This window comes from Scyliorhinus torazame, chromosome 4 (genome assembly GCF_047496885.1).
Source record: "Scyliorhinus torazame isolate Kashiwa2021f chromosome 4, sScyTor2.1, whole genome shotgun sequence".
Classification (NCBI taxonomy): domain Eukaryota; kingdom Metazoa; phylum Chordata; class Chondrichthyes; order Carcharhiniformes; family Scyliorhinidae; genus Scyliorhinus; species Scyliorhinus torazame.
The window spans coordinates 108,520,427-108,534,211 of NC_092710.1; the positions used below are offsets into that span (position 1 = coordinate 108,520,427).

The window sequence follows — 13,785 nt, forward strand, 5'->3', positions numbered from 1 at the left end:
GACTACCAGCCAGAGGGGGAGAGATAATTAACCGGGCCTGTTTAACCAGGTCCGAGGAGACCGTAATGGCTGGCGTGTATTGAGTCTGGGGAGTAATGGCTGGGTACAAATTCTGGTATTCTGGGGGAGGTGGTGGTGGGGGTGATGTAGGAACCCTACCGGGCACAGTCCAATTCTCTAAGTCATCGTCTACCTCTGTCAATGCAAGGCCAGCCATTGAACCACGCAGTCCATTTCTTTCGATTAGATTTACCCCTTTTTGTGCCTCGCCTCTTTCTATGCGCGTTTTTTGAATGCGCACTCCTTTTGTAGGAGTGCCAACGTTTTCTGATTTCCCCCTTCGCTAATTGATATTCCCATTTTAAGGGCATTAACTTGACAACAAGGTCTTATCTTTTTCCTCTTGACAATATAGTCTCCATAATTCATCAGCTCCTTAATTTTAATCGTCCTGTTTTTTTTCCATATATTCCCTTGAATCCTTTTGACCAACCCCTAGTGGACATTCATCTCCCAACTTTTTATTCAATGCTCCTGAAAGTTGCCTAAACCCTTTTCCTTTATCTGGATATCTTTCACATAATACCTGTAATGGGCAACCCGGGTCACTCGTGTTATCTAGACAATTCCCCATAATCGAACTAGCCCTTGGATTGCGTTTTTCACCCCTACAGTCCAAGAACAAAAAACTTTTTTTTTTAACTTAACCAAATCTGATCTTCAACATGCAACTGAATTACTAGGCAGCATTCCCTCAGTCTCCAACTGAATTATTACCTCGTATTCCCTCAGTCTAATTTCATTTCTTTTTAGCCCTCAATTGTACCTATATCGACTGAAATTAGTTTTTCTAATCCGCCAGACTGACCTTTGATTTCGTCGAGATGACCTTACCTGACCATGTGCGAGTGATCAGGCTACGAGACAGAGGAAAACCAACATGGTCATTTTCCAGCTACTCACGTTGTGGGCCCATTTCCTCTCTCCCCGTCCGAGATCAGTTTAATTCTGATTTCGCAGATGACCAGTGATCGCCTGTTGAAATCCCACCCGCTGCCACCAAATGATGAAATTGAGTTCTTTCTGTCCACAGTCTGGTCTCAGTCAAAGGCTGAGTTCGGATATATAGGTATTCCTTTATTTTATTTCAACCCGCTTGCAAGCCTCACTCACCCTGACAAATTCAGAGACCACAGTCTCCAACTTCCCCAGAGTGAGTGAACAAAGGGAGACAAAACATGCGTCCACATATACGTTCATGTAGTATCAAGTTCCACATACTCCCGACCAAATAAGGTAATGGTAACGAGTACAAGATTCTCACAGGTCTTTCTCCCACATTCCTTGACCTAGCCTTATAACCTGACCTTTACAACCACTGATCCTGATAGGCCCACTATACATTCCTCATCCCTGGGCCTCTTTCTCCCAGCATCCTTTGTGCAAAGAACCGGTCCTAATAGTTACCCATCCCCCTCTCACCCATATTTTGCCCAATCCCTTTGTCCATTCCCTGCAACCTGAATGAATGTCTAAAATGCACTATCCTAATCTTCTGCTTTCCTATATTAGGGTATACCTCTACACTATCCTAACTGGTCATCCCTTTTCTTTAGTTCAATTCCTCAAGAGTATGCTTAAAAATGGCAGAATTGAAGTGGGTTGCAGCCAATGGAGCTCATCCATAGTGATGGTACCAAAACCAGACAGTACCCAATGGTTGTGTGTGGACTATAGAACGGTTAATGCAGTTACAAGAACAGGCTCTTATCCTATCCCACGTTTGGAGGATTGCATTGAGAAAGTGGGACAATCAGCTTTTATTTCCAAACTGGATTTACTTAAAAGATTACTGGCAGGTACCTTTATCTGAAAGGGCGAAGGAGATTTCAGCTTTTGTGACTCCAGATGGTATATACCTATTCAGTTATGCCATTTGGCATGAAAAACCGCCCCAGCCACATTTCAACGGTTAACTAACAAAGTTGCTTCAAGATTACCCAATTGTGCGGCATACATCGACGATCTGGTAATTTTCAGCCATTCATGGAAAGAACGTTTAAAACATCTGATGGAGTTATTCGATCAACTTCAGGAGGCGGGTTTGGTGATAAACCTAGCCAAAAGCGAATTTGGAAAAGCCCAAGTCACTTTCCTTGTCCATACAATCAGACAGGGTCGAATGGTCACACGGGATGTGAAACCAACAGTTATTGAGGAGTTTCCGATACCCTCAAGACGAAGGGAAATAATGCGAGTTCTTGGCATGAGTGGATTTGATCGAACATTTGTGCAAAAGTTTTTTGCATGATTGCTCCACTGATGGACTTGCTGAAGAAGTTTAACAAATTCCAGTGGACAGCGGAGTGTCAACAGGCATTTGACTGCCTGAAAGCTGTGATAACCAATGCTCCTGTGTTGGAGAATTACAAGGGACTCTGTGATCAGATTGAACTAAAGTATCTGACTTTAAAAAGAAATGCCGAGGCGTAGAGAAATGTACGGATCGTGCAGAGACCTTCTTGTTCAAAGAGACTGTCAATCGCGAAGGGTTCCAGTTGGAGGAAGAAGAAAAAAAAGAACTATATTATTATTATACCTGTTTGCGTGTGTTATTTTTTGAAACGAAAAAGTATATTTACTGTGTGCATTTGTTAAAGGATAGTGGAAAGGTGAAAAATGAAACCATCTTGAAGTTGATGGGTTTATTTTTTTTTCATGGGGGGAGGTGTCATGTGAGAGTACCTTTAAGAAATGGGTGTTTAAGAAATGTACCTTTAAGAAATGGGTGTTTATCAGTGACATCAGAGTGTGGGTGGAGCTGGGCTGTCTGTCAGCTTTTTACTTTGTTTTTGAGCAGGCTGCAGGGTGTGTTTTGGTTTTGTTTTCAGTGTTGGAGCTGAAGCCAGACAGGGCAGGTGTACTGTTGATCTCTCTGCCATGAAAAGACTGTCTCTTGATCATTTGGTGAATTCAGAATTATAAATGTTCTGAGTAGTGACTTTAACCTAACGTGCTTCAGTTAAAGGTTATGTTTTTTGTAAGTCTTCTGGATGTTAAAGGGACAGCGTACGCATTACTTAGCGTTGTATTCTTTGGGGGCTGTATTTGAATTGATGTTTGCTAAGATGTCCACTGTATGTGTTAAAAAGGTTAACTTGAGTTCATAGAATAAACATTGTTTTGCTTTAAAAATACTTTGCGATTTCTGCTGTGTCACACCTGTAGAGTGGGCCGTGTGCTCCCCATACCACAATCTATTAAAAGTTGTGGGTCAGGCGAACTCCATGATACACTTTGGGGTTCTCTAAAACCTGGCCCATAGCAAAGGTAAATATGAACGAGTACAACTTACAATGGAGGGAGAGGTTTCTTTATAAAATTAGAAACTACATAATATAACTTAAATTAAAGCTCTGATGTTTGGTAGTTGAAAATGATGTGATAGAAGAAATTTACATATGAGTAAATCAACAATGAAATTTGCATAGACCTGCATAATTTGCATATAAGAACAGTAATAGGTCATTTAGCCTCTTTTGAGCCTGTTCATGGTGATATAATGAAGTATGGCATAAGTCTATGGAGGCCTTTGAAGGATCTATTACCCAATGGATTTGTAATCATGACCCCCCCTTGAGTAAATTATAATACTATACCTCATTATGAAAGTATATCATGTGAGAAGTGTTTAGTAATGTTTTTAAGAAAACTGTTTGCTTTGAAACATCAGTGAGATGAGAGTGCTTGCTTCTCACTGCAGAGCTCATCACTCTGCACTTCTAGATAGGTTTGAGTTTAGGGAAAATGGTGCCCAGGGTGAACTTGTCTTTTAGTTTTAGTTTTTTAAATTTAGAGTACCCAATTTCCTTTCCAATTAAGGGGCAATTTTGTGTGGCCAATTCACCTGCACTGCGCACATCTTTTGGGGTTGTGAACTTGTATTTTAGTGCTCTTTGTTTGGGTTTGAGTATGTAGTATTTAGAGGGATTTTTCTTTAAATTCCTCTCTCAAAGAAAGCGGAATTCACCTAGCACCTACTACCAACCTTAGAAACTGCAGTCTACGCACTGATCTTTGTGCTGTTTTCAGTGTTCCTCCAAACACACACCCCTCTTAGGTGAAACAGCCAGCCAGTCCATTCTGTGCGCGGCATGTTTTGGATGCTGGCTGTCTTGGCTCATGCCCTGTCTGCCTCCATCCATCACTCATTCACTTACTCTTGGCTCATGCCCTGTCTTGGGCAGTTACCCACCTGTAATGCTCGCCCTACCTGGAAAGCATTTCTGCATTATTTTGCAGGTCCCAGATTGAGAATCACTGTGTAAATAATATGATCCAGGAAGTGTGGAGCACTGGCATACTGTTTTTCGGTGTCAGCTTAGCTTTCTGATAGCATACACCAGTCAGAAGATCAAGGATCGTAGTCACATTCAGGGGACTTGAGCATGTAGTCTTGGCCAGGGATCTGCAATCTGTGGCTCTAGAGTTACCTATAGCTCTTTAATATCTCAGTTACAGCTCTAACTTTTTCCAGTTGGATTGCAGTAACATGAAAAATGTCTAAAGAAAAAATTGTCAGGAAATGCGAGAGGTGCATTTTCCTTTTTTAAATAAATTTTGAATACCCGATTATTTTTTTCCAATTAAGGGACAATTTAGCATGGCCAATTCACCTACCCTGAACATCTTTTGATTGTGGGGGTGAGACCCACTCAGACACGGGAAGAATGTGCAAATTCCACACGGACAGTGATGCGGGGCCGGGATCGAAACCGGGTCCTCAGCCTGAGGCAACAGTGCTAACCACTGCGCCACTGTGCTGCCAGCTGTGTTTTACTGTGGGAATAGGAATAAAAAAACTATGTTGCACTTTAAGGTTTCAAATGATAATTTTAATTAAAAATATTACCAAGCGATGGATATACCTCTTGAATTGGTATAGCTACACCATAGTTGTAGGTAATGCCTTTGGTCCAAGGATCAGATTTTATGGATGCAACCCGTTATTGCTTCTAATATAGCTGAGATGCTAAACACATCTAAATATGTTATTAGAAGCAATTTTTTTATCAAGAGAATCAAATACCCCAAATAATTGTCTTAATTTTATGCGTTTTAAGTTAAAGTGTGTTTTAAAGATGATTACTGACAAAATTTAATGTTTAAAATGTTTTAAAAACTTGATTGTTCAAAGTTAGGTCTTATTTTTATTTTTTTCCCGTTGATCCATAAACTTAATACATGTGCCTTATTTATTATATATGCAAATTATGCATTTTACCAGAGAGAGTTGTCAGTTCGGCAAGTGTTTGGTTTTGAAATTCTGAATTTTTGTCTTGCGGCTCCTGATAGTTTTTATGTTAGGGTTTTTTTATAAAAGGCGTTTTGGGTAAAAAGATTCTGACCCATATCTAATATTTCAGTGCACTACTGTAATTTATTGTTGATGAGATCTTTTAGATGCAATCAAGGCTCAATACTTGTATGCATGTGAATGTTAACGGTCCCAAAGCGCTATTTGAATAAAAGGGGGGTTTTGGACCACATTTATTTCTTTACCTACATTTTATTTTTAAAAAACGATTAACTGTCCATTTTCATCTTGCCATTTGTGGGGCTTTGGAGTGTGCAAATTAATTGCAGTGTTTTTACATAACAATTAAAAGTAGTTTGGTAAAGAACACTGAGGACATGTAGGGCACTATATAAATTCAAGCCCATTCTTCATTATTTTGCTAATCGATTTCCTGTATAAAAATAAATGCAGAAAAGTAGGAAGAGCAAACTAAGACATGATGACTGTTATGCTGATTTACTGTTTTTGATATGTACCCAGTGCTGCTCAAGGTGAGATGGAGAATGTGCTGTCTGGCACTACAAAAGTATTACATGTAATGCACAATGCATTATTATGAGGATATCTGCTTTATTTCAATAACACCTTGGTATTTATAATGCTTTTAAGGGGTTTCTGAAATGTATTGAGGCATAAATAGAAAACATCGAGGTTTTTTAATATTCGTTTGTGTATATGAATGTGTGGGCGTCACTGGCATTTATTATTTATCTCCCATTGCCCATCTGGACCACTGCAGCCCAGTATTAAGAGGGTTCACTTAAAGATTGGTCAAAGGTGGTCATTGACGCTGAAGAGCGAGTAAATCTTCCTCAGTGTACCCTAACAGGCGCCGGCAGTGTGGCGACTAGGAGATTTTCACAGTAACTTCATTGCAGTGTTAACGTAAGCCTCCTTGTGACACTAATAAAGATTATTATTATCAAGACAGCGGCCTAGGTGGTAAGTTGCATAAACTTGACTTAATTTCCTTGAGTTGTGGGGTGATTTAATTTGGGTTTAAATTGATAAAATGATTCAAAAGGATCAATACAGGGAAATTATTTTTCGGGTAAGGGAGCCCAGAGCAAAAGGACACTATTTCTTAACATTAGAAGTAGGCTATTTTGTGTGAGATCAGGAAGCACTTCTTCACTTGTGGAAATTAAGTTATGGAAATATGAAATTCTCTCTCAAGAAACTGTGTCAACTGAAAAAAAGTATATAGATTAAATGCATCCAAAATTGACTCAATGGGGAAACAGCAGGGGAGTGGGACTACTAAGCTGCTCTTGCAGAGAGCTGGCAAGGACATGATGGGCAGAATGGCCTTCTGTACAGAAATGACACAAAATGGAGTTCAACAGATCTAACTGAATTGCGGAAGAGGCTCAAGGTTCTGAATGCCCTACTCTTGTTCTTGTTCTCCTCTTCATCGAATGGCCTCCTTCAACCATTCAGCCCATCTCCAGGCTTTGTCTATCAGCTCCTACACTCCTTTAGAAATATATATTTTATTTTATATTGCCTTAGTTTGCTCTTCCTACCAAAACATATAACTTCATACTTTTCTGCGTTTATTTTTTATCTTTAATGCACCTGCCTATTTCACCAGCAATTTATCACTCTCCTCACAGTTCACAATACTTGTTAGCATTGATAGCTGAAGTTTGTTTTAATGGCTATTTGCAGCAGTACTTTGTTTGCTGACTTATTATGGACTCGGGTCCTTCGATGATTGCCACCATGACATAATGGAGAGACTTGTGCATTCCAACTTTCTTGATCGATGCTATTGGGAGTTTATGCTCCTGATGGGGCTATCCATGGTGGCATGGTCAGGGGGAAGGTGCCAGATAAAGTGCTGTCCAAAAGGTCCTTGGCAGCAAAATAGGCAACAGAAACTCTGCAGCTCAGCAGCTGCAAAGGTGAAAGAAGGCTGTAGTGGTATGGCAGTCCCAGTCATCGTGGTTTGACACATGGCTGAAATCTGACCACCAACCTGTCGTGATCAGGTGGACAATAATGATGCCCAAGATCCCCACAATACACAAAGTCATGCATGCAGACTTCTCCCAGGGCCCATCCACTAAGTCTTGTGACGAAGGAGAATTGGCGAATAGGGACAGGGCTGTGAACCTGCAAATCCCTAGTCAAGAATCTGCGTGTGGGTAACAGATCTTTGAAAGGTCACTGGATATCTGGTTGGGACAGAGGTGCCCAGTACAAAATTGCAAAGTGAACTTTGGACTGGAAATAGTGTCAGATGGCTGAAAAGCATCTGCCCTGCCAGGCCCTGTTTTCTCAGCCCTCAATTGGCTAACATTCCAGGCAGGACAAGGACAGTGAAGTGCAGCAGAATTGACATAAATGACTGGGAGGAGCCGGCTACCAGTCATTCAAAATGATGTCAATTTGCCCATGTTGCATCGCGCTTTGAATCACAAACATCTTAATGATGAGATAAGAGTAGTTGCAGGGAAGGAAAGAAAAGGAAGAAAATCCTGTATTCCAGATCATAGTACCTTATGACAGTGGTTTTCAAACATTTTTTCCGGAGACCCATTTCTACCAACCGGCAAACCTTCGCGACCCACGCCGGCCGACCTTCGCGACCCACGCCGGCCGACCTTCGCGACCCACGCCGGCCGACCTTCGCGACCCACGCCGGCCGACCTTCGCGACCCACGCCGGCCGACCTTCGCGACCCACGCCGGCCGACCTTCGCGACCCACGCCGGCCGACCTTCGCGACCCAGCATTTTTCTTATCTTTAATGCGAGAGGCGAGCCTGCTTGGTCCTCATTTACTTGTTTGCTGCTGACAAAATGGAGGATTCGCAATCACGGCCAAAGCATGTGATGTCAGGGTTCGGGGCGCGTGACCTCTCTGCCTCACTTCAGGCAGAAAGATTGCATTGAATTTTTAAAATAATCTTCTGGGTCAGTGCTCTGAAATCAGTAGGAAGCGGTGCTTCTCGCTGGGCTCCGTGCATGTGCACTGATCTGGCACGCATGCGCAGTGCACCCGCATTTTTTTTAGCTGGTTGCAGCCGGCATTGTTAAAAGCCGGCTGTTGTGCGCAAATTCCCGAACGCCGCGATGGATGGCTCCGCGACCCTCCCGACACCCGCCTGTGACCCACCCGTGGGTCGCAACCCCCACTTTGAAAATCCCTGCCTTATGGGACACCCTGCTCCATGTGCCCAAAGATCTCCAGGTCAAGAATCAGCCTCTTCAGATACATGAAGACCCTGGCAGAAACTCCTGACCCTTATGAGACGCCGTCCTTAAACCGAGGGACAGCTGACATCTGGCTTCATAATAGGCCTTAAGGCAAAACTTGATGGGTGCATTTCTAACAGGAATTGGAAATGTTTATGGTTAAATTAAAACATTTCTTGCATGTTATCGCACTCTTCGTTTGCAGTCTCGAGGCTTCTGCAGTCTTCACAACTCACTGCTAAATCCCTTAGATTCTTCCTGCCATCAACCCTATCACTACATTTCTCTTTCTCAAGTGCATGTTCCAGCTTCCATGTGGCCTGACCCCATCCATGCGTAATACCTACTTCCAACCTCATTGCTTCTTGCCTGTCATTATTCTGTGTACCTTGATCTTTATCATAAATATGACATAGAAATGTATCTTGAATCAAAGGGACAGGAGCAGACTATTTAGCCCAACTAGTCAATGCCAGCATTTATGACCAATTAACTTTCTGCCCCCTCCTCATCTGATCCAATTGGCATATCTTTCTAATTATATCTCATGTACTTATCTAGTTTTCCCTTAAAGGCTATGCTATTTACCTTGACTATTCTTTGTGAAACTAATTACACATTCCGGGTGACGAAATTACTCCTGCATTCCATATTGGATGCGTTATAGTTTGGACAACTTGAATACAACAGGAAAAGAATACGCGACAATCCCATAGCTACAGCCATAAAAATGGGAGAGTTGATAGAGGGAAGAAGAGACTTAACAGAATGCAATATAATAGCAAAATGCTGCAAATGTGGATTGAAAACAGAAATTGCTGGATAAACTCAGATCTGGCAGCGTCTGTGGAGAGAGGGAAACAGTTTTTTTTTAAAATCTTTTTATTGGCATTTTCAAAATTATATACATTGCCGTTGGTTTTCATTTATTGTACAGTACAAAAAAGGCTTCTTGGGTTTCTCTATCTACAGTGTGTCGCCGTCTGACTCGGTGTACAGTCCTTCCTACCCCTTCCTCCAGCTCCCCTCTGCCTAACCGCCCCCCCCGATGCCCTCCCTTTTTTTAATAAATGTTTTAAAATAACATTTCGTGTAAGTTATAGATACAGGTATAAAGCAAAATACACAAGCTCTAGGAAATATACCCGGAAGGGAGGGGTCTTTCCTCCCCTCTCTTCTATTCTTTCCTTTTTACCGATCATCTAACTGGGCCATTGCTCGTTTCCCCTTCCTGTTGTCCTTACATTCTCTTGCTGTGCTGTGGTTGCTGATACTTTGTCTTTCCCTGTGCTTCTCTCCCTCCCCCCTTCCTGACCCCTTCTTCACTGCTGCATCCCCCAGCCTGCGGTTCCTCCCTCGCTTTCCTCTTTATACTTATTATTTACGTTTGGCCACAAACCGGTCTCTGAACAGTCGATTGAATGGCTCCTGTGTTTTGTGGAAGCCCTCTTCCGACCCACGGATGGCGAATTCGAGCAGGATTCTATGGCAGGAGATCAGGGAGGCAAAGGCAAGGGCATCCGCCCTCCTCCCCATGAAGAGATCTTGCTGATCTGATACCTCGAAAACTGCCATTTTCGGGCATGGCTCCACCCTCATCCCCACCACTTTGGACATTACCTCGAAGAAGGCTGTCCAGTACCCAGAACATGTACGCGTGGTTGATCAGGCCACCTTGGCACCGTTCACATTTATCCTAAACCTCTGGGAAGAACCTGCTTATTCGGGTTCTGGTCAAGAGGGCTTTATGTACCACTTTTAGCCGCGTTAGGTTGAGCCTTGCGCATGTGGAGGTAGAGTTGACCATGTGCAGTGCTTCGCTCAAGAATCCCCACCCTATTTTGAACCCCAAGTCTTCCTCCCATTTCCTCCTTGTCGAGTCCAGTTTGGTGTCGGCCCTCTCTAGCAGTCGTTCGTACATGTCACTACGGTTGCCTCTGTCTAGGATGTGTGCATCCAGTAGCTCTTCTAATTTGTTGTGGTGGTCGCGGGTATGTCCTTGTCTCCTTCTGTAGGAAGTTTTTAAGCTGCAGGTATCTGAGTTCTTTGCCTTTAGCTAGTTGGAATCTCTGCTTTGTTAGTCCAGTGTTGTGACCCTACCATCAGTGTATAGGTCCCTGACTGTCAATGTCCCCCCCCCCCCCCGTCCTGTCTCTACCTTTTGAAGGTGACGTTGGTGAGTGCTGGTGTGAATCGGTGGTTATTGCAGATGGGGGCTTTGTCGGACATCTTGGTCAGTCCGAATTGCTGCCGTAGTTGGCTCCACGTCTGGAGGGTGGCTATCACTGGGCTGCTGGAGTGTTCTTCGCCAGGGATGAGAGTGCCGTCGTGGCAAGGGCCCAGAGAGAGGTCCCTTGCAGGAGGCCTCTGCGCGCACCCACTCGGCTTCTGGCTCCTTTATCCATCCCATCACTCTTTCCGCTGTCGCTGCCTAGTGGTAGAATTGTAAGTTTGGGAAGGTTAGCCCTCCCCTAGATTTTGTTTTCTGAAGGACCTTCTTTGTGATCCTAGCATTCTTTCCCCCCCATACAAAAGTCATGATTAACTTGTCCACTGAGTTAGAAACTGCATTGGGGATATAGATCGGGATGGATCTTAGTAGGAAGAGGTACCTGGGCAGAGAGAGAAAGAGTTAACGTTTCAGATGCACATGGCTCTTCGGAGTTGCTTTATATGCAAATAGAGTGTACAATGAATAAGTATAACAATGAGAGGCAAAAGATAAAACAAAGACAGAGAAGGGCAGAATTAAGAGTGTTAAACTCAGGAAACTGGTAAACTCAGGACGCAGTTACTGAATGAAAGGCTTGCATGAATATAATGCCTTTCTGCATAAAAACTTTACAATGTTTCACATAAGTGATTTAGTTTCGAGGATCAATAGTCTTTTGTTGGTTAGGTCCACAAATAGAAAGAGGTAAATCACCAATTAATCTCTTTTTTTGGTTTAATAATTGAGGGAGGAATGTTAGGCAGGGAACTGAATAATGCTCTTTATTTTTCGCATGGGATCATTGCCACCCACTTAGCATAGTCGGATAGAACTTTGGTGTAACTTTACTTTCGAGGAACAATAATGTTGAACCCACTGCTATATGGTGTATCAATCTTTTAGATTATTTGCTCAAAAATTGAATAACGTTTTTATATCTGAGTAACACAATAAGAGAGCCGCTAGCTGTAGTTGAAATCTAGTGAAGCTATGTTCAGGTAAACTATTCTAAATGTACCATGCGTCCCAGTTGGTTGTGTTTCCTGAAGTTTTAAACAATCTTTGTGTTTGTTCTTCTAGAATGCAGTTAAAATGAGTCTTCTGGAGATCAGTGAGAATGTGAAGTTGGGCCGAGAATATGCATTATTGGGAAATTATGATTCTGCAATAGTGTACTACCAAGGAGTAATTGAACAGATTCAAAAGTACTTATCTTCTGTTAGAGATCCTTCATACAAGCAGAAATGGAATCAGGTAAGAGCCTCACTCTTTTCAGATTTCTGTGGCCTATTGCACAACTGGTGTCCTGTACTATATGAAAGCATTTTCGGTTCTGTGCTCATATTTGCTATGTCTAAGTTGGAAGCTGTGATATTTGACAGCAACAACATATAACCAATTATATCACAGATGCTATTCATTACCAGGGGGAATAGATTTGATTTGCAGATTCTGGGTCATCCTTCCAGCCATCTTTGTTGAGTGTAAATTGGCTGGAGGTGGCAGAGATAATAACAGAAAATCCCAGTTCTGGGAATCAGCAAATGCTGTCAATCATATAACATAAATGTTTTTACTCTTAAATGAACAGATAATAATAATCAACGCCTTTGGCTTTACCTGATCACATTTCAAGACTTATTTTGTTTGGGGTAGCTGCACTATTCTCTCTCACATGCACTCTTTCTCTCCTTCACCCCTGTTATTTCTTCCCTGCACTCTCCACCCTCTCTCCTCCACCCTTTCTTCCACTCCACCCCTTCTCCCTGCCCCATCCATCTATATTATCCATCTAAACAGTTGCTAAAATATTAAGCTATACCTGAAGAAAAATAATTCTGCAGATCATCAAATCATTTGGAAAACCTGTCGTCCTTTGCAGAATGGTAGATGCTTTCAGTCCCATTGTTAAGTTCTGTGTTACACATGCTTAGTGGTTAGCAATGTTGCTTTACAGCGCCAGGGACCCAGGTTCGATTCCCGGCTGGGTCACTGCACATTCTCCCCGTGTCTGCAGGGGTTTTCTCCTGATACTCCAGTTTCCTCCCACAAGTCCCGAAAGACTGTTTAGGTGAATTGGACATTCTGAATTCTCCCTCAGTGTACCTGAACAGGCGCCAGAGTGTGGCGACTAGGGGATTTTCACAGTAACTTCATTACAGTGTTAATGTACGCCTACTTGTGACAATAATAAAGATTATTATAGTCTTCACCACCTGGGAACTGCAATCATAAGTTTAATTGGCAACTCCCTCTAGCCAATTATCAGCTGGGGGGAATGATTTTTTTCAGCGTGTGCAGTGATCTCCAAGCCAAGCAATAGTAGTGGCTAAATGGAGCTCTCAGCCCTCCCATGAATTTTGTCAGGGGGCAGTCTTCAGTGACCTGAATCATTGATTGGGGTGCACTACAGCTGCAGTTCAGGTTCCCTGTAAGGCCCCACTTGTATCAATTTGCTGGACAAAGTCCTTGGCCAGTGTGAAAAAGGTTGAGGAATGTTCATTGTTGGCGCAGCATGTGAAGTTGAGCTGTAAGATCTGTGATGAGCAAGTGGTTTTTAATGGTGGCACGTTGGTTCCATTCCTGCTGCCATAGGAAAGATATCAACCTCGCCCATCTCCAGGCTTTGGACAGAGGATGCCTCTGAACAAAATACAAATAAAGGTACCAAAACAGTCAAAGAAAACTAAAGATCTTTAAGTTTGTTATTGAAAAATGTATATTTTTTATGTCTTTATAATGTTACAATTTTTTCTTTGGATTTTAGAAGTTTATGTTGCTGAAGAAAATAATGTCTGTTGCTTAGTGCTGTGGTTCCACTGATGTCAAAGTCTAGAATTCTGTACATCTGTTTTTGTAAGTTTAATAAAAAGAAAGAATTTCGGGGAGATACTCAGAGTAGACAGGTGCTACGCGGAGACCCCCGAGACGGGGCTACTGACAGAGCGCCGGAAACTGCAGGCGGAATTCTCAAAAGAGAGAATGATGAAGCAATTCATGGATCAACTGAGG

General features: G+C 42.5%; 1 protein-coding gene across 2 annotated transcripts in view; it reads left to right on the top strand.

Moving 5' to 3' along the window:
* Positions 1-13,785, top strand: part of LOC140410389 (katanin p60 ATPase-containing subunit A1-like) — a 49,990-nt gene that overhangs the window by 14,267 nt on the left and 21,938 nt on the right. For both annotated transcript variants that reach the window (XM_072498453.1, XM_072498454.1), the window contains exon 2: positions 11,854-12,027. In XM_072498453.1, coding sequence (XP_072354554.1) covers positions 11,866-12,027 — 162 coding nt within the window. In that variant the 5' untranslated portion in view covers positions 11,854-11,865. The remainder of the gene's footprint in view (positions 1-11,853; positions 12,028-13,785) is intronic.